This window comes from Stegostoma tigrinum, chromosome 7 (assembly GCF_030684315.1).
Source record: "Stegostoma tigrinum isolate sSteTig4 chromosome 7, sSteTig4.hap1, whole genome shotgun sequence".
Classification (NCBI taxonomy): Eukaryota; Metazoa; Chordata; class Chondrichthyes; order Orectolobiformes; family Stegostomatidae; genus Stegostoma; species Stegostoma tigrinum.
The window spans coordinates 9,107,708-9,132,800 of record NC_081360.1 but is presented as its reverse complement, the minus strand read 5'-3'; the positions used below and the strand labels follow the sequence as shown (position 1 = coordinate 9,132,800).

The 25,093-nt window shown below is 43.2% G+C and overlaps 1 protein-coding gene across 6 annotated transcripts in view; it reads left to right on the top strand.

Annotated features, from left to right (window-relative positions):
- The window catches only part of LOC125454104 (receptor tyrosine-protein kinase erbB-4-like), an 873,837-nt gene that overhangs the window by 651,482 nt on the left and 197,262 nt on the right, over positions 1-25,093 (top strand). For all 6 annotated transcript variants that reach the window (XM_048534471.2, XM_048534470.2, XM_048534469.2 and 3 more), the window contains exons 17-19: positions 7,915-8,047; positions 13,706-13,828; positions 14,151-14,249. In XM_048534471.2, the coding sequence (XP_048390428.1) occupies positions 7,915-8,047; positions 13,706-13,828; positions 14,151-14,249 (355 nt within the window). The remainder of the gene's footprint in view (positions 1-7,914; positions 8,048-13,705; positions 13,829-14,150; positions 14,250-25,093) is intronic.

The window sequence follows — 25,093 nt, the reverse complement described above, 5'->3', positions numbered from 1 at the left end:
GGTCAGACCACACTTGCAAAATTGTCAGCGGTTTTGGACCCCCGATGTAAAGAAAGATAGGCTGGAATTGAAGGGAGTCGAGATGAATTGAATCAAATCATTTATTGTCATGAGTATTCAATGCAAAAATACAGTGAAAAGTATGTACCTTCGCCATACATATATGGCACCATTCACATTAATTTGAATAAGGTAAGAAAAAAAAGGTAAATTAAGAGAGTCCAACTTTCCTTTCCACTGCTGCAGTCCTGCACTGGGATTTCTGGTAAGAGACAAGAAAGAGAAAGAGAACTGGCGAGCAGAGTGGAACTCCGAATGGAGCAACTTACCCTGCTGCCATGAGGTTTACAAGAGTGATCCCGGGGTATGAAGGGCTTGTCCCAGGAGGAGCAATTGAGGATTCTGGGTCTGTGCTCAACGGAGCTTTGAAGGATGACGGGGGAGTCTCATTGAAACATACTGAGAAGCATGGACAGAGCGGATGTGGAAAAGTACTAGTAGGAGAGACAAGGACACAGGAACACAACATCCAAGTGAAGGGATCGCTACAATATGGAATAAGGCAAAGGATCAAGCCAGTCTGCACTAACCCACTGAAGACCATCCCAAACAAAACCACATTCCCACCCTAACCTCATAATCCAACATATCCCACAGCTAATCTACCTAGCCTAACATCCACAGACACTATGGTGCAACATACCATGGCCAGTCCACCTAACCTGCACATCTTTGGACTTTTGGAGGAGAACGGAGTAACTGATGGAAACCCATGTGGACATAAGGAGAACGTGCAAACTCCACACTGTCACCCCAAGGCTGGAATTGAAACCAGCCCCATGGCACTAAACACTGTGTCACCCCATTTGAACAGGCCATTTAAACAAAAATCAAAGGATGTGGCTGGATATGGAGTCACATGTAGGACAAACCAGGTAGGGATGGCCAATTTCATTCCCGTAAAGGACATTAGTAGACAAGATAGGTTTTCCTGACAATCACAATGGTTTTATGTTCTTCAGACTTTTATTGAATTCAAATTCCACCACCTGCCAGAAATTACCTGGATCTCTCGATTAATAGTCCAGCAATAATACCACTCAGCCGTCACAACCCTACTTGTCACTACCCTTTAGAATTGAGATGAGGAGGAATTTCTTCACCCAGAATGCGGTTAATCTGTCGGACTCATGCCACAGAGGGCTGTGGAGGACAGGTTGTTAGTTTATTTAGGACAAAGATAGATAGATTCTTGATTAGTAAGGGAGTCAAAGATTGTAGGGAGAAGGCAGGAGAATGGGGTTGAGAAGCACATCATCCGTGATTGAATGGCAGATAAGACTTGATGAGCTGAATGGCCTAATTCTGTTCCTGTATCTATTACCTTATGGTCTTATTTAAAATAACTGGCAGAAGGATCAGAGGGCAGATGGGGAGAAACATCTTGTGTCATGAGTATTAGGTTAAATTTGGGATTGAGATCTGAGGTGCAATAAAAAGTATAGTAGCTGCCAGGTTGAAGCCATCCAGCTAAAAGGGTGATGAAAACAGGTTGAGTAGCAACTTTCGAAAGGGAATTGGATACATTTTAGAAAAGGAATAAAAGATGCTCTGGGAGAAGAGCTGGGATGTGAGTAGAAGTAGTATAACCACAATGGACTGAACGGCCTCTGCCTAATTACTGTGTTCCGCAGCAAAACGAAAACAGAATGCATTACTTGTACAATGAACAATAACAGTTGATCAGAAATATCTCATTCTCTGTAAAGTGCCAAGAGACATTTCTACAGGATGCAAAGTTGTCGTACAAATATCATTCTCTTCCTGTGCAGAGATAACGAGTACAGACTTACCTCCTTTCACTTGACAGTGCACTCTGCTCACCTAGAAGCTAATGGAGGACTTACTAAAGGCAAACTTCCGTCACTGTTTCTCAGTGCCAAGTTTCTGTCTTAAACCTTTGTTGCAATCTCCATAGATACCAACGACTTGTCAAAAATAATCAAAACTCCAGTAAATAGTTTAAAGGATGACACAAGATTTCACTTTTTGAGACAAATAAAAGACCAAAAGCTCTTTTGTCTGAAAAGTATATTTTAAACTATGAAAACGGGCCATTTCATGTTTTTCTTCAAACATCAATGAAATCACAATCTGCAGCAAGGATCGATTCTGTTTTTCTTTGAGGGGTCTTCTTGAGATTTTCTTGAAAGCTACCTTTTGATTTTTGGGAGCTACATTTTTCATTTCGCTAACTCATTTGTGAGGTGATGCAGTCACGTAGCAATAACACTTTTCATATTTTTGTGTTGACTTCTGTAGTGTTTGGACTGACCAAACCGCTATAAGAAGACCTGATTAACGTGCTCAAAAATTATCTGTCTTCCATTAAGCTAAAGCCACAAAAAATACAAGGAGAACTTTCATTTCCTTGACACCACATATCTGAATTGGCACAAGACAACAGTCGTAAGTTAGCAACAACCTGTTTTTCAAAATAACTGGCACAAACTTCTCCACAGAAGAAGACAGCACCTAAAGTATAATTTCCACAGATTACTAAGCTCACCAATGTGTTTGGTAAAGCTTTTTCATTGTATATGCGTAACACTGGATGGCTTCAACCTGGCAGCTACTATACTTTTTATTGCACCTCAGATCTCAATCCCAAATTTAAATTCAAATGTTTTGCATGTTGTTCATTACAGTAACATTCTTTACATATTCTTCCCTATATTGCAACTCCTAATTATATACTGCCTTTAGCTGGAATCCCACAGTCATCTGCAAGAAATTCTTCACCTCAGTGATTGCATATTTTCCTGGCTTAGCTGAGACTGCTTTTGTTGGCCAGTTTAAAATTGTTCCATATCATTTGTAGCTTCTCACTCCATCCTCCATGCAGGGTGTCTGGGGATTCTTCTTTAGCTCAAGCTAGGCAAGTTGCCCAAACACATCATATACCTCTGACTTTCTGTGGGTATCTTAGACTTCGAAAGGGGAGAGATTTGCAACTCCATGGAAATGTGAATCACGTAGGCCTTCTATGCAGGTAAATGTCCTTGAGGCGTCAACTTTTATTAGGGTGTCATGGGACTTTTAAAATTATTAACAACTAACATTGTCAACATATTTCTGGGACTGTGGTGACTTACGCAGGCTGTTACAATTATTTACAAATGTAACCCTCTTGAACTTTCTTCCCAGTTAAAAAAAGATGACATCCTCTTTAATATGTAACAATCAATCAACCATGGCTCATTCACAAGCAGACTTCTGACATAACGACCCTATAAGCCTCAGAGTTACAACATTCTGGATGTGATTTTGCCTATCTCACCAAAACTTGCTCTTCAAATGTCTCCCTCACTTCCAAGTTACGGAGTTAAACTCTGTTTGAATCCATTCACAATTTGCTACCTGCAATGATACACTTTCATTGATTGCCCAGCGTATATGACAGCCAATTGGAAATGGACAGACTCTTTACGATGCACTGGATAATTTTTGGTGAATGAGGTAAATTTTCCATTTTCCTATGACCAATATTTTTATAACTATGGAAAGAAATGTTCAAAGTTCATAAGGAAATGCCATTTATTTCTTTTAGAATTCTCCTGTGCCTTTTCTTTGCTCAAGGGTTTCCCTGAGTAATGATCTAGTCCATGATCATTAATACCTGTGGACTGCAGGAAATCCTGTAGAATTAGCACGTCTCATCCAACTCCTGGTACTTAGTCAGTGGCTGTGTGAAAATATGGGAATGTAAACACCAGCCACCTGGACCTGGGGTTGGAGAACTGAGCCCCAGTGACACCAGAAGAGAAGTGAGGAATTAGAAAGATGTTCATAATTATCCAAATAATAAACTAGTAACAAGCATGTCGCTGTGACAAGCATGGAAATGCACACAGCTTACCAGATTAATCGTAAACCTCCTTAGTGGAGGCTCATTAAAACATCAAATATTTGTCACAGTAATTGCAGCTATGTGCCAGGAAATATGACATGGTAATGTGCACTGTCACTTACAGTTGCAGTGAAATCACTGATAACAGGCATTCTGTTAGAGAATCCCAACTGTTAGGAACAAGCTGTCTGGAGAACACTATTATTGAGACTTCTGACTGACTTTGCACTCAATGGGCCAATCTGTCATTGCAGATCCTCCTGGAGAAATCATTGCAATCAATAATTCCCTGTCTAGACAGGCCAGTATGTTACTGATCTTCTGCGGAGACAGACCAGTCTATTGTCAATCCTGTGTCTAGACAGACCAGTCTATTATTGATCCTCTGTCCACATAGATCAGTCTATTGTTGACCCTCTGTCTAGACAGGCAATCCTCTTCCAGAAAAGCCAGTCTACAAATAGAAGCTGAGCATTACTGAAAGTAGGATGCAAAGTGACTGCTTTAGGGCTTTTGTTAAGTTGGCACGATAATCAGCAAGTAATAATCTGATCAGAGTAGTCATTGATCAGGAAGGAGGCTTTGTTACTCTTCAGTGAGATATTGGGCAAGGCTTGGTCTTCTATCGTCTACTGAAAAACCTACCATTATTGGTCAGAATACAAGTCAGAATAATTATCATTCCACTTGCTTTATGACTGGTCTTAGCAGTTCGCAGGTAGATCGGGGCTGTATGACTTCTTCACTGTGTAAGCTCAATGCTAAAATAGGGTATTTGTTAAAGCTATCCTGTTGACTCATGGCTTCCGAGCTCAGAAAGATCACTGGTGGTCACTGATTTCCTGAAAAGTGCCCAATCAATGTCAGATGAAAGGTATTTCAGAGGTTTGAGCAGCAGTTGAAATTAGATGCAATGCAGAAGTGATGCAACTGGTGTTTTTCACTCAGAGATAGTAAGAACTGCCGATGCTGGAGTCTGAGATAACACAGTGTGGAGCTGGAGGAACACAACAGGCCAGGCAGTATCAGAAGAGCAGGAAAGTTGACATTTCGGTCGGGATCCTTCTTCAGAAATGGGGAAGCGACTCTGAAATAAACAGAGGGGGATGGTGATAGGTGAGTGCAGGTAGGTAGTGGTGGGGATTGGCCATTAAGCTAGGAGGAGCGGTTAGGTGGGAGAGAAGATGGACAGGTCAAGGAGGCGAGTTGAGAGGGAGGGTTAGTCATGGGATGAGGCTGGGGGTGTGGAGAGTTTGAAGCTAGTAACGCCGCATTGAGACCATGAGTTGTGACATCGTTGTGATGCTGGAGGAGACCCAGGATGGACATGTCGTCCAGGGAGTGGGAGGGGAGTTGAAGTGGTTTGTGACTGGAAAGTGTTGTTGTTTGTTGGGTAAAGAGCGCAGGTGCTCGACAAAGTGGTCTCCGAGCCTCCGCTTGGTCTCTTTGATGTCACTATTGATGTTTGTCATTATTGCCTATGAACCAACATATCTAGTTGTCGCTGATGAGTAATATGTTATGTGAATGTCAGTTGTTATTTGGTGCCAGGTATGTAGGCCAGATGCCTCAAAGCCTGACAGTCTGTATCAACAGAATATCTATTTTCACCAAAAACAGAAAAGTTGGAAAAGCTCATCAGGTCTGGCAGTATCAGTGGAGACAAATTAGAATTAACATTTCAGGTTGAGTGTCCCTATCACAGAACAGAATAACCCTCAGAATATCTCTTTAATTGTTTGCAACAAGCAAAGTATTGACTGTACCAACTAGACCAAGCTTGCGAACCTTATTACATAAGTGCCCAACATTATGTGGTTCTGAAATATTTGCTGGATCATCCTGAGTGAGTGAAGCATTACACTGACAACCAGTTTAGAATTGTCAGACTCATAGAGTCATAGAAGATACACAAACTAATACCCTGGGGCCTGCTGTTTACAGACAGAGAGAACATGTACATACACTGCTCATGTTTCAATTCTCAACATAGGTGACAGCCATTTCCTGGTACGTTGCAATGCCTGATTCAGCAGAGTCAATCTACCTAGCTTAAAATTTAAACAATGCTCAGCAGTTAACTGCCAGTCAGCATCTTTGAGTGCATTCTCCATGGCAACGCTATGACCAATCAATCTCACTTGCCAAGCAATGAGCACTCTCCTCACGAGATAGAAATAATGATTTTCCCCTTGCTATGGATTTCTTGCCTGACGAGCATAAACAAAAATGCTTTGACAGAAAGTGTCCTTTTCAGCAACATCCGCCAATTTATTGCAGATGCTTTGTTTGGACAGACCAGTCTATTATTGAGCCACTGTCTAAACGGACAGTCTACCATGGACTCTCTGTTCACTCAGACCAGGTAATTATTCACTCTCTGTCGAAACAGACCAGTTTATTATTGACCCTCTATATCAACAGACCAGTTTGTTATTAATCTCTGTCTAGATAGACCAAGTTATTACTGACCTTCTGTCCAGATGGACCAGTCTATTATTGATCCTGTGTCCAGACAGACCAGTCTTTTATTGATGCTCTGACCAGACACTCCAGACCAGTGACAATCCTCTTCAAGACCCGCCCTGTAATATATTCTGTGTGTCTAAGATATTTTCACTTTGCTCACCTGCCCAAGCATAAATGGTGGAAGTCAAATGTTCACCTGAGAAATATGAACCACACAAAAGTTCAGATAATTGTGTAGTTATCTTTTCTATTGCATATTGGTTTGTTGTTGGTTAGCACCATAAGGTATTAAAAATTAATTTCCTGTGATGCTGCACTTGCAGTTGGCAGCCATCCTTGGTCTTGAACAGTAACAAAGCAAGCTGCTTTCTGTTCCATCTTCCTACATGGGATCCAAATGAGAATCTTTCTCGCCTCTGTGTTCTGGTCTGTCACTGCATCATAAAAAAAAGACTCAAATCTGAAGGAAATTTCCTCACTGTTGTCAATAAATGTAGTCTGAAATGTGAAATAAGGTATTAATGCGATTTTGGTTTCCAACCTAATTCTTTTAAACTTCTCTTTGTTGACATGCTATTTGTAGGAGGTGCCTTTGGTCATTGCTTCAGCTATTGACCCTGTTCTGAGTTTGGATCCATGCTTTTTTGTCCCCTCTCGTAATAAAAGTGGATTACAAGGATGGATATTTCTAATTAAAAGCAGAATCTGATGAACTTGTCTTGCTGAGCAAGTGGGATTTGCATGACTGGAGGTGGTGCATTCCTTCACAGCACCGTATCACATGAGCCGTGCGTTGTCTACCTCAAATAGATTCCTCAAGGGGCTTCTTAGATCAAAGGAAGATGCTTCAGAAAGAGTTCAAGCATTCATTATAATTACCGTTCATTTGTTAAGGCAGTAATATGCTCTGTGCTGCTTTCTCTTTCTCTTCCTTTGGCAATCCTTAAAAACCCTGCTCAGTCATAAATGCAAAAGAAAATGATTTTAAATCTTGTTGCAAATCAATCATTTCCCTCCAGTCCCACTAACAATCAACGTTGACAATAAAAGTTTAGCTGTCTTCAGTACTAACTGTCTGTGTGTGTGTGTAAATTGGCCTTTCGATGGAACAATAGGATTCAGCAAAGAAGTGGGAGTGTGATCAAAGATTAACAAGTAAAGCTCTGCAGTATCTTTTATGACAGATAAATGGAATTAGAAATCACCAGGTGGCATTTGCTAGATTTTTAACATGGTCAAATCGCATTAACAAGCTAATTCTCACATCCCAGATGAAAATGTGTGCTGGGAAGTTTAATGCTACCCAATGGCTATGCACAGCATTGATCATGGAGCCCCTCAGGATGTTTCCATCCAATTCTGCCGCACTCCTTAACGCAATTTGTTCCCTGTAGTTGACTGGGTGTGACTGGTTGAGGGTGACTGGACGCGCCTTCTTTTCCCGGGGAAAATTTCGAATGCGTGTTTCCATTCATCATTACTGCGCGCCCTTGCTGACCCTTGCTGTTCCCCCATTCTGTCGTTTGGATTGGCAGGACTCCTCTGATAGCAGCTGGTGTAATCGGTGGGCTCTTCATCGTGGTCATTCTGGCTCTGGTGTTTGCTGTGTACGTGAGGAGGAAACGCATCAAGAAGAAACGAGCCATGCGCCGGTTTTTGGAAACTGAGGTAAAAAGAAAAAGAGGAGCACAAGGATCAACTGGGCTCGAGTTTAGTGATAATGGGAACTGCAGATGCTGGAGAATTCAAGATAACAAAGTGTGGAGCTGGATGAACACAGCAGGCCAAGCAGCATCTCAGGAGCACAAAAGCTGACGTTTCGGGCCTAGACCCTTCATCAGAGAGGGGGATGGGGAGAGGGAACTGGAATAAATAGGGAGGGGGGGTGGGGGCGGAACGAAGATGGAGAGAAAACAAGATAGGTAGAGAGGAGAGTATAGGTGAGGAGGTAGGGAGGGGCTAGGTCAGTCCAGGGAAGATGGACATATCAAGGAGGTGGGATGAGGTGGTAGGTAGGAAATGGAGGTGCGGCTTGAGATGGGAGGAAGGGATGGGTGAGAGGAAGAACAGGTTAGGGAAGCAGAGACAGGCTGGGCTGATTTTGGGATGCAGTGGGGGGAGGGGACGGGCTGGACTGGTTTTGTGATGCAGTGGGGGGAGGGGAAGAACTGGGCTGGTTTTGGGATGCAGTGGGGGAAGGGGAGATTTTGAAGCTTGTGAAGTCCACATTGATACTGTTGGGCTGTAGGTTTCCCAAGCGGAACATGAGTTGCTGTTCCTGCAACCTTTGGGTGGCATCATTGTGGCACTGCAGGAGGCCCATGATGGATATGGCGTCTGAGGATTGGGAGGGGGAGTTGAAATGGTTCGCGACTGGGAGGTGCAGTTGTTTGTTGCAAACCGAGCAGAGGTGTTCTGCAAAGCGGTCCCCATGCCTCCGCTTGGTTTCCCCAATGTAGAGGAAGCCACACCAGGTACAATGGATACAATATACCACATTGGCAGATGTGCAGGTAAACATCTGCTTGATATAGAAGGTCATCTTGGGGCCTGGGATAGGGGTGAGGGAGGTGGTGTGGGGGCAAGTGTAGCACTTCCTGCGGTTGCACATCCCGCACATCCGAGATGCCCACGTTCTTCAAGTACCGCAACTTTCCCCCCGCAGTGGTCGAGAACGCCCTTGACCGCATCTCCCGCATTTCCTGCAACACATCCCTCACACCCCGCCCCCGCCACGACCGCCCCCAGAGGATCCCCCTCGTTCTCACATACCACCCCACCAACCTCCGGATATAACGAATTATCCTCCGACACTTCCGCCATCTACAATCCGACCCCACCACTCAAGCCATTTTTCCATCCCTACCCTTGTCTGCCTTCCGGAGAGACCACGCTCTCCGCGACTCCCTGGTCCGCTCCACACTCCCCTCCAACCCTACCACACCCGGCACCTTCCCCTGCAACCGCAGGAAGTGCGACACTTGCCCCCATACCTCCTCCCTCAGCCCTATCCCAGGCCCCAAGATGACCTTCCATATCAAGCAGATGTTCACCTGCACATCTGCCAATGTGGTATATTGTATCCATTGCACTCGGTGTGGCTTCTTCTACATTGGGGAAACCAAGCGGAGGCATGGGGACCGCTTTGCAGAACACCTCTGCTCGGTTCGCAACAAACAACTGCACCTCCCAGTCGCGAACCATTTCAACTCCCCCTCCCATTCCTCAGATGACATGTCCATCATGGGCCTCCTGCAGTGCCACAATGATGCCACCCGCAGGTTGCAGGAAGAGCAACTCATATTCCGCTTGGGAATCCTGCAGCCCAATGGTATCAATGTGGACTTCACAAGCTTCAAAATTTCCCCTTCCCCCACTGCATCCCAAAACCAGCCTAGCCTGTCTCTGCTTCCCTAACCTGTTCTTCCTCTCACTCATCCCTTCCTCCCACCTCAAGCCGCACCTCCATTTCCTACCTACCACCTCATCCCGTCTCCTTGACCTGTCCATCTTCCCTGGACTGACCTATCCCCTCCCTACCTCCTCACCTATACTCTCCTCTCTACCTATCTTGTATTCTCTCCATCTTCGGTCCGCCTCCCCCTCTCTCCCTATTTATTCCGGTTCCCTCTCCCCATCCCCCTCTCTGATGAAGGGTTTAGGCCCGAGACGTCAGCTTTTGTGCTCCTGAGATGCTGCTTGGCCTGCTGTGTTCATCCAGCTCCACACTTTGTTATCTTGGGCTCGAGTTTATTTTGTTTTAAAAGTGGAAACTGTAAATGCTCAAAATGCAGCCAAAACCTAATGGCAATGGTAGATAATGAAATCCTGAACATTCACGTCTTCATTGTGATGCCCCATGTCTTTACACTTCTATTTCATCCGTAAACAGAGTTTTCCCAGCTCCAATGGAACCACTGCATCGGTTTTGACAATTGAAATGTTCGCTTTGATTTCTCATCCACCACATCTTTCATTCTCCCCGTTAATGTTCAGCCACAATTACTCTGTCGGTGTGTGGGTCATTTCAGCTGACTCTGAATTTGGAATGAAGATGTGCAGTTGATTTTCCGATCAACTAGCAGTCAAAACCCCAGATCCTCGGAATTTATAAACCTTGAATTTGAAGTATATTGTTTGTGAGCAGCTATGTGCCTGTCGGATGATTAAGAAACAGTAAGGCTCCTTGCTCACTGTTTGTTTCGAACATGAAGGCATCTCATTCCCCTCAAGGCTAGCTTGATAATGTAGAGCATGAGCATTGGAGGGAAACGACAGCACATCCTTCTCATGTCCATTCCGGATTCAGAAATTGGCACACTTGTCCAAGAATCAGCTGCCCTCAGTACCTATTCAGATTACTCATACCTCAATGTAAGCATGTAAACCAACAAGGAATTCATTTTAAACATTGTCTTTGTCATCACAATCAGGACACAACAGCATATCATGGCTTCACTAGTGAGTGTAGGCAGTGTGAACAGGACACTACATCTATTCAGAAAGACGGATTATAGTAGTCTAACCATATAGTATTATTTTACTATAGTAGTGTAAATGCTAAGACCACAAATAACAGCTATTAATCTACTTTGTACAGACAGCCTTTTCCCATCTGTATCTGTTCAGTCCCAAAACCCTCTGTCTCTCTGGCAGTTTCTATTTTCTTGCCCCGAACATTCCTGTCTTCATCATGATGTCCCATGTCCACACTCCTGTACTTCATCCTTAAAGAGAGATCCATTCATAAGATAATAAAATGTGAGGCTGGATGAACACAGCAGACCAAGCAGCATCTCAGGAGCACAAAAGCTGACGTTTCGGGCCTAGACCCTTCATCAGAGAGTCTCTGATGAAGGGTCTAGGCCCGAAACGTCAGCTTTTGTGCTCCTGAGATGCTGCTTGGCCTGCTGTGTTCATCCAGCCTCACATTTTATTATCTTGGAATTCTCCAGCATCTGCAGTTCCCATTATCTCAGAGATCCATTCAGTCTCCTTCCAGCATCATTCTGCTCTGCTGGACTGAACTTTTTCTACATTGAATAACTTCTGAATTAACTCCAAGCATATCCTACAAATGAAGGCACTCTTATGGCTATCGTCATGAGATATGTGGAACAATTTTTCTCCAGTCCTGGTCAGGCATCCTCTCTCACCTCTTTTTCCAGTGATGGTACCAGGACTGTTTCCTGCTGTTGCGCAGAAAATTTAATCAAATTACGTTCAAAAGGTCAATTTCCAGCTCTTCCCATCCTATCTCTTCCATGACTTATTTGTTTCCATTCCTGTGGATGGGCAATCAAGCATTGTTAAGTAAAAGCCTGTTTAAGCTTGCTTTGCCTAAACATCCTTGCATCCCACTTCATGTAGTGGCTGTACTTTATTCATTGGTTTCTCCAACTCCTTCGCATCCATTCTATTAATTCAACCTTCCATGCACTTGCAATAGGCTTTCCTTTTTCCTCAAGACTGTACCCCACCCGTACATACCTTTTTTGAAGGACCCTTAACTGTGTCCATTTTATCTCACGCATTCTGCTCCCATACATTCTTGTCCCTTCCAGAACCAGAATACTATTTCCCTTGCCTTCACCTACCAGCTCATCAACAGCTTGTGTTCTGCCTTTCCACCATGACTAAAAACATTCTCTCCTCCATTCCTGTATCAAGATTCTGAAATGACTAGTTCATCCGTGACACCCTGAACCAGTTGTCTATCACCCCAAAAAAAAATTCTATTCAGCATATTTTCATGCAAGCAGTACCTCCCTTTTCAACATCCAAGGCCCCAAAAAATCAATGCAGGTGAAACAGCAATTTACTTGTACTTCTTTCAGTCCAGTTTCTTATTTGCAGTTCACAACTCAGTCTCCAGTATACTGGGGAGACCAAACTTTGGTTGCATGGTCACTGTAATGAACACCTCTGTTCAGTCCAATATTAACTCTTTACCTTGCTCCCAATCTGATCTTTGTGTCTTTGGGCCTCCCACACTGTTTCAGTGAAGCTCAGCGCAAGCTAGAGGAAGAGCACCTCAATTTTTTTCAACTTAGCACTTTACTGCTCATAATGTGGAGTTCAACAATCTTAGGTTGTAACTCTATTTTGTTTAAATTTGCAGTTTTTAGGGGAAAAATGTCCCCTTTTCCTTTGTTGTACACTTTTCCCCCACTTTACAATGATCCTACCATTCACACTGTCTCGACCTTCTTTGATTCCTTTATTACTATCCACTTTGGCCTTGCACCAGCAAACAATTTGTCATTCTATCTCCCTGTTTTCCATTTCTCCCACTTCCCTATCTTCCACTTGCTCAAAACCTACTACATTTTGAACTTTAGCCATTTCTGATGGAAGGTCACAGAACTGAAACATTAACTCTATTTCTCTCTCCACAGATGCTGCCTTTCTTGTTTTTATTTCAGACTTCTTGCCCCAGTTCTATGGTATTTTGGTTTTGTGCTTATCATCAATCTTTTCTGGATAGTGTTTGTTATTGAGTATTGAGGTGATGTTGTCGCAGAGTTGCTAAATTCGAATGAGTTAAGATTTGCCCTTGTCCTGAATTACTCCTCCATGTTTCTATTATCCTGCAACATTACAACCCATCAGAGTTGCTCTCAACATTCTCCTTACCTGCACTCCACATTAAACAGCTATACCTTTGGTTGTTCGATGTCACACTGGGCTGCCTGCACTGCCTCGGTCACCACTGTCACCAACTCCCAACCTTGTCCCACTCTCTTGACATTTCCTCACTATTTGATTCTGCAGCTATATCACTGCCTTTTTGGAGAATTCTTAAAACAAACCTTGCTGAGCAAGCTTTTTGCTACCTTCCTTTTACACATTGTTGTATTTTTGTAAGGAAGTGGAAACTAATTAGCCAGGAACCAATTGCATGTAGGATATGTGTCCCAGTGGGGCCACATGTTCAGCTGCACTGGGGTGATGATTGTTATGTAACACACCACTGGCTTAAATGGTTAGCTGTCCAGGTAAACATGGCTGTTATTTTAAAGACAAAAAGCGTTCTCCTTTTCAAGCTTACAATGTATTTATTTTCCAACATTTTGGAAGCTTTCTGTTTTTGCATTTTGCATTATTGGCACAATATACAGGAAATTATGCAATGTGTAATTATGCCTGCAGTGCTCTAGTATTCAGTCTTTCCAAGAGTTAAAATGAGATTGCAATTCAGACAAGTCAAAGTCAAATCACATTCATCTGTGCAAGATTAGAACTCAAGTTCCAGAGGACAATATTGTTGAATGTGGTACAGACACCTTCAAGTAATTTCTGTTCTCTTTTTCTTTATATCTTCAGTTGGTGGAACCTCTAACCCCCAGTGGTGCTGCACCTAATCAGGCACAGCTTAGGATCCTCAAGGAGACAGAACTGAAAAGAATCAAGATTCTGGGTTCTGGTGCATTTGGGACAGTTTACAAAGTGAGTAGTGCAGAGGTGTTTTGTCATAATAACTCAAAGCATTAACTCCTGTCTGTTAGTGTTAGCAGTCTCTTGAGACTTTTGCAATTCCCTTCACTTCAGCTGCCTCCTAAAATTACGATTTAAGACCTAAGAACCGTGCACACAGCCATATCCCCTTAATGTTCGCCGATGTGTCTAACTCTCTTCCCCTCGTGGATTTTTCCCCATTGTTGCTAAATTCTGAGGAAAAGAGAGATTCCCCAAGCTTGAGCCATTTGTTGTGGGAGCAGTTTGTTTGTGCCGAGGCTTTCTCTGAGCTGATGTTTTCCATCTTCATCAGGGCATCTGGGTCCCAGAGGGGGAGACGGTGAAGATTCCTGTGGCCATTAAGATCCTCCGTGAAAGAACAGGTCCCAAGGCGAATGTAGAATTCATGGATGTAAGTAAATTGCTTGTAGCTCCTGATTAATTTTGTGAGTACAGTCATGGAAACGAGGGAGGTGACAGTTATTGATTCTGCTGGAGGTGTCAATGAAACTAAAGAATGAGGTGTTTCAAATGAAGTTGGAGTACTTAGCTGGAGGCTCATTTAGCTGCTAGTTAAAAATGATTAAAGTGCCATGCTAGCAAATGGAGCCTCGCCACACACAGGCAGCAGTCACATCATTTGTAGAAGCAGCTCCTAACTAAGGATAATGTATTACAGATGAATATAATCGGATGATCCAGTTTTCACAGTTATCATGGTGAAGGTATAATTAAGCTAAGCACGACAACATTGCGTTAATGTGAAATCTATTCAAAGATACCAGCTGAATTTACAGTACAACAGAAGAGAGGGAAAAAACAGCACTATGCTTCAGCTTGTCTCGATTGCATTACATCTGGGCGGTGTATGTAATCAAACACCATTTATAAAATGTTCAATTAGTAGTAACTACCTTGCTATAATTTTAGCTGCATCAAATTTTCCATCATTAAACAGCAAATGTTTTGCACATCAATACTGTGTCTTTTTTGGCCATACTGTATATGAAGGAGGTGGTTTTATTCTTTGATAAGCCATCGCTAAATCAATTAATGCTTCAGTGATAAGTGATTCTACTAGTGCAATGAGAGCTTCAAGCGACCTATATGATATAGGTGAATGCATATATTGGACATATCCTAATGATACATCATGATGTATTGTATAAGTTCCATAATAGTACATTAGTTGCAAGCTAATGTAGACAGATGGGCAGCAGAGTGTAGCTGTGTGTATCATGGCAACAAATCATGGAAAATTTTTAAAAAGAAAAACTTCTTTAAATCACTTTTCACAACCTTCAGACATGTCAAAATGCTTTACACCCAGTGAAGTATTTTTAAAGTGACATGGGGAACACAGCAGTTTGTATGTGCACAGCAATCTCCCACAAACTGATAATGACCAGATAATTTCTTTCTGTGAAACAATTTTAAAGAAAGTTCACACACGAGATGTGCGCATCTCTGACTTGCCCAGCATTTATTGCACATCTGTTATTGCCCAGAGCCAACCTCATTGCTGTGGAGCTGGAGTAGGCCAGACCAGGTAAGGAAGACAGATTTCCTTCCCTAAAAGGCATTAGTGAACTGGACAGATTTTCCTGACAATCAGCAACAGTTTCACAGTCATCATTAGACTCTAATTTCCCTGATCCCTTTTATTGAATTCAAAATCCACCCTCTGTTATGGCTGGATTTGAATCCATGTCCCCAGAACATTAATTGAGTTTCTAGATTAATAGTGTACTATTAATACCACTAGGCCATCACCTCCCCTTAAACTAAGCTACTGGTTAAATGATATATAGTGACCAGGGCACCAGGGATAACTACTATGCTCTTCTTCAGAAAAGTGCCATCTGAGAGGGCAAACACAGCCTTAGTTTAATGTCTATTCTGTAAGACAACACCTCCAAAACTGTTGTACTGTCTCAGTGCTGCACTTGGTTGCCAAAAAAAATCGATGCATTCAAGCCCTGGACTGGGGCTTGAGTTTAGAAAATTACCACTTAGAGGCAAGAAAACCACCAGGTGAGACCTCTGCTTAACCAGTCGTTCACATTGACCAGTTTAGTGAAAACAATGGAAAATTTGACTGACTGAAAAATGGCAGGTAACAGGAGGGTCATTAACCAGAGGACACAGATTCAAAATAATTGATCTAGAGAGGAGCTGAAGAGCTTGTTTTAGTTATGCAGTAAATTACGATGATGTAGAATACGCCACCTGAAAATGTTATGGGATCAATTTTAATAGTTTTCAAAGGCAATTAGAATACACATTTAAAAGGGGAAAAATTGCAGAGCAATGTTAAAGATTTTGGGTTTAGAAATTTAGTTGAACAGTTGCTAAACAAAGGTTTAGGAGCAGGATCTCTGAAATCAGGGCTCATTCACCAGAGATCCGCTCTAACTTTCTGAAAATTCAGGCCTGTTTCCTCTTGCTCCAAATTCTTTAGCCAGAGGAAACAACCTTTCAGCATCTGATGAAACGTTAAAACAAAAATTAAAAGGCATGAAATGTTAATGCTGTTTCTCTGCACACATGCAACCTGAACTGCTGAGTTTTTCCAGCATTTCTTGTTTTTCTTTCTATTTCTAGCATCAGCAGTGTTTTACTTTGGTTCTTTCGGGTTCTCCTTTGCCAGGCCTCTCAGAATCTTGCAATCTTTAATAAGTTGGGACAGCACGCTGGCTCAGTAGTGAGCACTATTGCCTCACAGTACCAGGGACCCAGGTTCAATTTTAACCTCGCGCGACTGTCTGTGTGGAGTTTGCGCATTCACCCCATGTCTGTGTGGGTTTGCTTCGGTTTCCTCCCACCGTCAAAAGATGTGCAAGTTAGGTGGATTGGCCGTGATAAATTCCATAGTGTCCAGGGATGTGTGGGCTAAGTGGATTAGCCATGAAAAATGCAGGGTTACAGGGATAGGATTTGGGGGGTAAGTCTGGGTGGTTTGTTGCTCAGAGTGTTGGTGTGGAGTTGTTGTGCTAAATGACAGTTGATGCAAAAATGTTGAATATTTTCATGAAGGAGATAGGTATAGTCCTTGGGGCTAATGGGATCAAAGGGCAAGGGGAGAATGCAGGAATGAAGTACTGAGTTGGGTGATCAGCCCTGATCATACTGAATAGCTGACAAGGTTTGAAGGCCGAATGGCCTACTCCTCCTCCTATTGTATATATTTCTATGACTACTTAGTCCCAATGGGTACAAAAGAAAACACAAGCAGAATTATAAAATTATTGTGATCAGAGACAATGGGAGCTGCAGATGCTGGCGAATCCGAGATAACAAAGTGTGGAGCTGGATGAACACAGCAGGCCAAGCAGCATCTTAGAAGCACAAAAGCTGACGTTTCGGGCTTAGACCCTTTATCAGAAAAGGGAGATGGGGAGAGGATTCTGAAATAAATAGGGAGAGAGGGGGAGACAGACCGAAGATGGATAGAGGAGAAGATAGGTGGAGAGGAGAGTATAGGTGGGGAGGTAGGGAGGGGATAGGTCAGTCTGGGGAGGACAGACAGGTCAAGGGAGGTGGGATGAGGTTAGTAGGTAGGAAATGGAGGTGTGGCTTAAGGTGGGAGGAGGGGATAGGTGAGAGGAAAAACAGGTTAGGGAGGCGGGGATGAGCTAGGCTGGCTTTGGGATGCATAGCGGGGGGAGATTTTGAAGCTTGTGAAATCCACATTGATACCATTGGGCTGCAGGGTTCCCAAGTGGAATATAAGTTGCTGTCCCTGCAACCTTCGGGTGGCATCATTATGGCACTGCAGGAGGCCCAGGATGCACGTTGTCTAAGGAATGGGAGGGGGAGTTAAAATGGTTCGCGACTGGGAGGTGCAGTTGTTTATTGTGAACCGAGCGTAGGTGGTCTGCAAAGCGGTCCCCAAGCCTCCGCTTGGTTTCGCCAATGTAGAGGAAGCCATAATGGCACAGTGGATTATTGAATTTGTACACAATTGAGATGAAAATCTTTACTAAGCTAAATGACTCACAACAAATAAATCCACACGGTTAGATGGTGTCTAGCCTAGATTTTTGAAAAGGACCAGTTGTGGGGTGGTGGGGGGTTGGGGGGCGTGGGGAGGCATATCATGAAGCACTTGGAATCATCATACAAATATCATGAATGTTAGGGAGGTCCAATAAATTGCAAACAGCCCAGAGTGCCATATTCAAAAAGGAGGATTCAGACAGCAATAAACCCAATAATCTTTTGCCCAGTATAAAATACTTGCATCCATTATCAAATGTAAACTTAAAGAATATGACCACATCAATAACTTGGTCAGAAATCACAGGTACAGATTCAGAAGATGTAGATCCTGCCTGATCGACATCCTTGGATTTCATTTGGAGAATTAGATCCCAAGTAGTTTCCATTATGCCTTATGATGTTGCAATGAATTTGAAGAAAACATTTAAAAAAATATCTCCACAGGCAGCATAGATTTGCCAGAAGGGAGGGCACTGGGGATAGAGCCCAAATGAGTCTGAATTCAGGTAGGAGAACTCTGAGATGGGTCCGCGTATCAGTGCAATGGTGCCTGTATCCTGGTACTAAACATCTGCTCATGTCATGCCCAGTTTTATTGCAGCCTGATTGCCTGCTTTGGTCAGAAGCAGTTGTCAGGATGCCAAAGTGTGACACAACAGGCTGAGGATTACCCAATCAGCCATGGTCTTTTGAATGGTGAAATGGACTCGATTGGCTGAATAGTCTACTTCTGCTCTTACTTATTCTGGTTTATCAGAGTGGACTGACAGGTTGGGCAAACGGTTGCGAGTGCAGAGTGATAGCACACTGCTGTGAGCAGGTGGTTAAGTGGAATTGTTTTGCTGGCCAGTTGGTACTCCCAGTTCCAGAAATAGCTTTTTCAGCCACTTGTCAAAGTGTTTAAAATACCTCAACCTCCAAAATGCTTATTGTGCTGTTTGGGGTTGACTGATTATGGTCAGCTCATGACAATAACATCAAAAGATACAGGGTTAATAATAGTCAGCAGCTAAGAAAGTGGAAATGCCAACTTGGGAGGAATTAAACTATTTGAGGCTGCTGATCAAAAGCAACTGTTCAGTCCCTCTTGCCATTATTTACTTACTTTTTCAGATTCTTCACAGGTTGCACCTCAGTTTAAAGAATGGCATGTTTTTGATAAATTGCAGTCTGGTGCAATATGTCCCATTTGAGACTCTGCACCCTCAACAGGTTATTTTGGCTTTGAAGGGTATGCATCATAGATCTATCTGAAAGAAATGGTATCAGAAACGTTTGTTTTAAGCAAAGCTTACATAGTGTCAGCGTTGTATTCCCCTGAGTATAAAGAATTAAAGAGAAATTGAATGGAGGCGTTCAAAGTGACTGAAGGATCTGGTTTTTCATGAGAACAGTAGCAAAATGGTGATGTGAGTGGAGGAGTAATGCAAAGGGCAGGATTTGTGACCTGGAGAGACAGATTTAAATGTCATGATGGTAAAGTGGGAATTTAAATTCAATTAGATAAATCTGGAATAAAAAGCTACTGCCAGTATTGGTGATGATATAACCATAAAAATCCATCTGATTCATCAATTCCCTTTAGGAAAAGAAATCTGCGACCTTACCTGATCTGTCGTACTTATGACTGCAGACTTTGCAATGTGTTTGACTGTCAGATTTATTCAGTTCTATAAACTGTTCAGTTCTACCAAATCAGAAATGTTTTTAAAGTTGTTCATGGAATGTAAGCATCACTAGCCAGAAAGCATTTATTGCCCATCCCTGAATGCCTGAGGACTGAATGCAGTATGGTGGCTCAGTGATTAGCACTGTTGCCTCACAGTGCCTGGGACTGGAATTTGATTCCACTCTTGGGGCAGATGTCTTTGCGGAGTTTTCACATTCTCCCAATTGCCTGCATGCATTTCTTCCCACAGTCCAAAGATGTTGGTCAGTGCATTGAGTTTAGGAGTTCGAAGGTTATGTTGTGGCTGTACAGGACATTGGTTAGGAGCAAATTACTGCAGATGGTGCAATCTGTACTGAAAACAGCAAATGCTGGAGATCGCAGTGGGTGAAGCAGCATCTATGGAGAGAGAGCAAGCTAACGTTCGAAGTCTGCATGACTCTTCATCAGAGCTCGTCTAGGCTTGAAACATTAGCTTGCTTTCAGCCATTGATGTTGCCTAACTTTCTGTGATTCCAGCATTTGTATTTTTCAGGGCATTGGTCAGGCCACTTTTGGAATACTGCATGCAATTCTGATCTTCTTGCTACAGGTAGGATGTTGTGAAACTTGAAAGAGCTCAGAAAAGATTTACAAGGATGTCATCAGGGTTGGAGGGTTTGAGATATCGGGAGAGGCTGAATAGACTGGGGCTATTTTCCCTGAAGCTTTGGAGGCTGAGAGGTGTTTAGAAAACCATGAGGGACATGGATAGGGTGAATAGAGAAGTTGAGGTTAGTTGGCTCGCCGAGCTGGTTTGCTGTTTTGCAGACATTTTGTTACCATGCTTGGTAACCTCCTCAGATTCTGAAGCTGTGACCAAGAAATGGTAACGAAAGGCCTGCAAAACAACAAACCAGCTGGGCGAGCCAACCAACCTCAAAACCCGCAACCTGAGCTACAGATCTACTCCAAAACCTTTGTGTATAAAGAAGGTCTTTTCCCCTGGGGTTGGGGGAGTCCAAAGCTAGAGGGTGTAGGTTTAAGGTGAGAGGAGAAAGATTTAAGAGGGACCTACGGGTCAATTTCTCCCACATATCAGGTGGTGCGTGTGTGGAATGAGCGCCAGAGGAAGTGGTGGAGGCTGGTACAATTACAACATTTAAAGGCACATCTCAATTAGAACATAGAACATAGAACAACTGTTTCATAAATAAGAAGGGTTTTGAGGGATATGGGCCAAATGCTGGAAAATGGGGCGAGATTAATTTAGGTATGGGGACGAGTTGGACAGAAGGGTCTGCTTCCATGCTCTACATATCTATAGCACTATGTGCAGATTAGGTGGATTCGCCATGCTAAATTAGGGGGTCGGTCTGGGTGGGATGCTGTTCAGAGGGTTGGTGTGAACTGAATGGGCTGAATGGCCTGCTTCCACACCGAAGGGATTCCTTGATAGTTAAGAGTCCACCACATTACTGTGATTCTAGAGTCATATGTTTGCCAGACCAGGCAAAGGTGACAGATTTCCTTCTCTAAAAAGGACATAAGTGAACCAGATGAATTTTTACAACAATTGTGAGTTTTATTCCATTCAAAATTTCATCATCTGCCATCGTGAGATTTGAACCATTGTCCCAGAACATTAGCCTAAGGTTCTGGGTTACTAGTGCAGAGACCTTATGACAATGTCACAGCCTCCACAATGACAATATAATGAGAGCGGGATGAGGCAGAACACCTGGCATCAACCTAAATGCCAGATTTAGATATAACAAAAGGCGGATTCACAGATTATTTCTTACTAACATCTGGACACTTGTCAAAATTGGGAGAGCTGTCCCGTTGACTGATCAAGCAACAACCTAATATAATCCTACTCACCAAATGATAACTTCCCCCCAGCGTCACAGGCATCTCCCTCACCCTCCGTCATTACATTCCTGTTGGCAGGACAGACAAACTGGAAATGGCAACATAGTGGTAAATAGTCAGGAGTGACCATGAGGTGCCCTTAAATTTGACCCTGAGCTCCATGAAGTCTATTAGGTGCCAGGTCAAACATAGGCCTGGACACTGTAGTGAGTAACTAGGCACCAGACTGCCCAAACTTTTTTCATCATCCACAAGGCACAAGTCGGGATTATGATGGGATACTCTTCATTTAGTTGCTGAAAGCAGCTTCAATTGCACTGAAAAAATGATACTATGCAAAACAAAGTAACCCACCAGATTGGTACCCCATGCGCCACCTTAAAACATCACTCAGTGGCAGTAGATTCACAGGGAACAAATTCCCATAAACAGGATTGTGACAAAATAAATAAAGAACTGCAGATGCTGGAAATCTGAAACAAAAACAGAAAACGCTAGAGTAACTCAGCAGGTTTGGCATCATCTTTGGAGACAAGGCAGAGTCGTTGTTTCAGTTCCAATGACCCTTCTTCAGAATGCCAATTGTAAAGAAGGGTCACTGGCCCCAAGATGTTAAGAGGACTGTGATAATCAGTTCGTGGCTAGGACTCCATGCAGCAGTCCCTGTCTCTAAATGCAATATTGCAGTGGGATCTTTTATACCCGTTGAAGTACTTCACTGGTATAGAAATATAGAAACTGGGAGTAGGAATAGGCCATTCAGCCCTTTCAGCGTGCTGCGCCATTCAATATGATCGTGGGCCTATCATCTGTCTAAATGCAGTGTTCCCATTTCCTGTTCTTGCCCCTTGATGCCGAATTTACAATCTAAAGATGTGTCTGTTTCTTTCTTGAATGTATTCAGTGAGTTGGATTCTGCAGCTTTCTGCGGCAGAGAATTCTACAGGTTCACGATCTTTTGAGTGGAAAAAAAATCCTCATTTTGGTCCTAAATGGTTTACCCTATGTCCTGAGAATGCCTCCCCGGTACTAGACTCCCCAACCAGGAGAAATATCCTCTGGGCATTTAGTCTATCCAGCCCTCTTATGTTTCAATCAGATCCCCTCTCATCCTTTTAAACTCTGGTGAACACAGGCTCACTTTTCCTTGTTGGAAAGTCTTGCAATCCCCAGTATCATCCCAGTGAACCTTCACTGCACTTACACTGAGGTAAGTATACCCTATTTTAGGTTGGGAGACCAAAACTGCATGCATTGCTCCAGATGTGGTCACACCAAAGCCCTGTAAGGCATTCTTTCTTCTGTGAACCAGCTGAGATTTTGTGCTCGAGTTTCTGGAATGGAACTTGAACCCAACTAACTTGGAGACAAAAGTGAATATGGAGCCACACAAATGTAGAAGTGTGTATCCTGGCTTCCTGCCCAAGACTGCTGAGTGGAGAACATGTTTGTGTTTCACTTACCAGTCCGGGGGAGATTGAAAGTTGTCACTTGTTTCATGGGTAAGAAGTTGTGGAGTTTGGTTTGCTGAGAACGCTTGAGCCTTCTTTCAGGAATGTGGGCATTCAGTTCAGGACTTGGTAGGTGGTCACTTTAGATAAATCCTTCCCTCCCCAGCACGCCTCCTGTGCCCATTTCTGAGGCTCTGCCCCTGAACAATGTAAAAAAAATCCCTGTCTGCAGATTTTGGGATAGGACGGAGGAGGATATCTGTGGAGTGTGTAGAAATTCAAGTACAGCCCAAAACTCCCTTAAAAGAAACAGCCAAATCAAAGCCCACTTCTCTGCCTAAACCAGCATCTCATGTCAAATGTTTCATTAAGGAACTCATTTGCAACAGCCTGGTGCTTTAGTGATTCACAGCCTCCAGTTTCCCTCATTCCGTCCATTCTTTAGTTTTCCTTAAATCCAGCCCTTGTTCCTTCTCCATTCTCTGCCTGCAATGTGGGAAGGCATACAACAGCTACCATCCTTTGAAAATTTAGGCTCTAATACCAAAAGAATCTCAAGAGTAAGAATAGGCTTTAGACTGCCCATTGAGCCTGCCATTTGATGCAACGTGCTTAATCCTTGATTTCTCCCTGGCGCCAAATATCATCCCAAATCTGACCCTCAGAATCCATGAATTTAAATTGACTTCCATTTTCAATGTGCGAATGATTGACCATCCGTGTCTGAGGCCAGTAATTCCAAGCCTCAATCTGCTATCTCTCACTGTCTCTCTCTCTCTCTTTACTACTGTCCTTCCTCAGTTGGCTTCCTCTTGCAGTTGCCACCTTCTCATGCATGTATTCCGGATATTCCGTCACAGACTTGAATCCATCATCCCTTTACGGATTAAACATCTGTCTCTCTCAGCTTTAAATATACTTAACGACCCGGCTTCAACAGCTTTCTGCGGTAAAGAATTCTAGAGATTCACAACCCTCTGTGACAAGAAATTCCCCATCATCTCTGTTTTAAATGCCTTATTTTGAGATTATATCCTCTGGTCCCAAACTGGCCCACAGGGGGAAATAAACTTTCCTCATCTACCCTGTCACAATCCTTCAGAACTTGTTTCAATTTAAAGGTCTCCTCTCGTTCTTTCAACCTGAATATGGGGCAGACTTTTTGGTGTAGCTGGTCTCTAAATTCTGTACGTCTCACATACAGCTGCAAAAGGAAGGGATATTGCTCAGTTAACGTGGAAAGAAGACAGCACAGGAATAGTTGAATTTCTTTATTGACTGATAAAACTGGTGATCCATTTATCACCTTATGAGTCTCAGAATTTTGCAGCAATCTTAGAATTCCCTACAGCGCAGGTGGAGGCCATTCGGCACATCAAGTCTGTACCAACCTACTGAAGAACATCCCAGACAGATCCACGCTAACCCCCCCACCCCTCCAACATCCCTGCATGAATCATGACTAATCCACCAAGCCTTCCCATCCCTGGACACTACTGGGCAATTTAGCATTGCCAATCCACCTAACCTGCACATCTTTGAACTGTGGGAGGAAACCAAAGCACCCAGTGGAAACCCACACAGACGTAGGGAGAACGTGCAAACTCCACACGGTCATCTAAGACTGAAATCAGAGCTGGGTCCTGGCATTGTGAATCTGAGGTGCTGATCACTGTGTTACTATGCTGCTCTTGTTGCCACAATGTTGCCCTTGTGCCACTGTGCTGCCCTTAATGGAATTCATCACAATTGTATTCCATTGTCCTTCAGACCTTGAATTGATTACTATGTAAATGATCCCACAAAGTTATATTCCCATCTCCAACTGCTCCACCACCCTATTCTTGTTACAGTAGTTTGCAGTATGTTAATAATGACCCCATTCTAGCCAGTCCAGTAATATTTCTCTGCATCTCTGTCTTGAATGCATTATTCTGAGATTATGACCTCTGGTCCTAGACCGTCCTACAAGGGTCAAACAAACTCTCCATATCTACCCTGACAAGTCTCCTTGCAGCCGTTAGGACTATTGCAAGCATTTAGGTTGATTGCCCCTCCCCCATTTTCAACTCATATGTATGTTTATGACAATATTTTTAGGTTGTTCCCAATTTCCCAGCTCAGTTTTATTAAGAGTTATTCTTCAGTTTTAAGCAGAAGCAAGGGATCATGAATGCAACTCTGTGCCTAGTTGCTAAGACACACAAGGGTTTAAGACACAATCGCACAAAGCAGACTGTCTGTAGTGGCCAATGAACACAAGTGAGACCTCTTGTACCA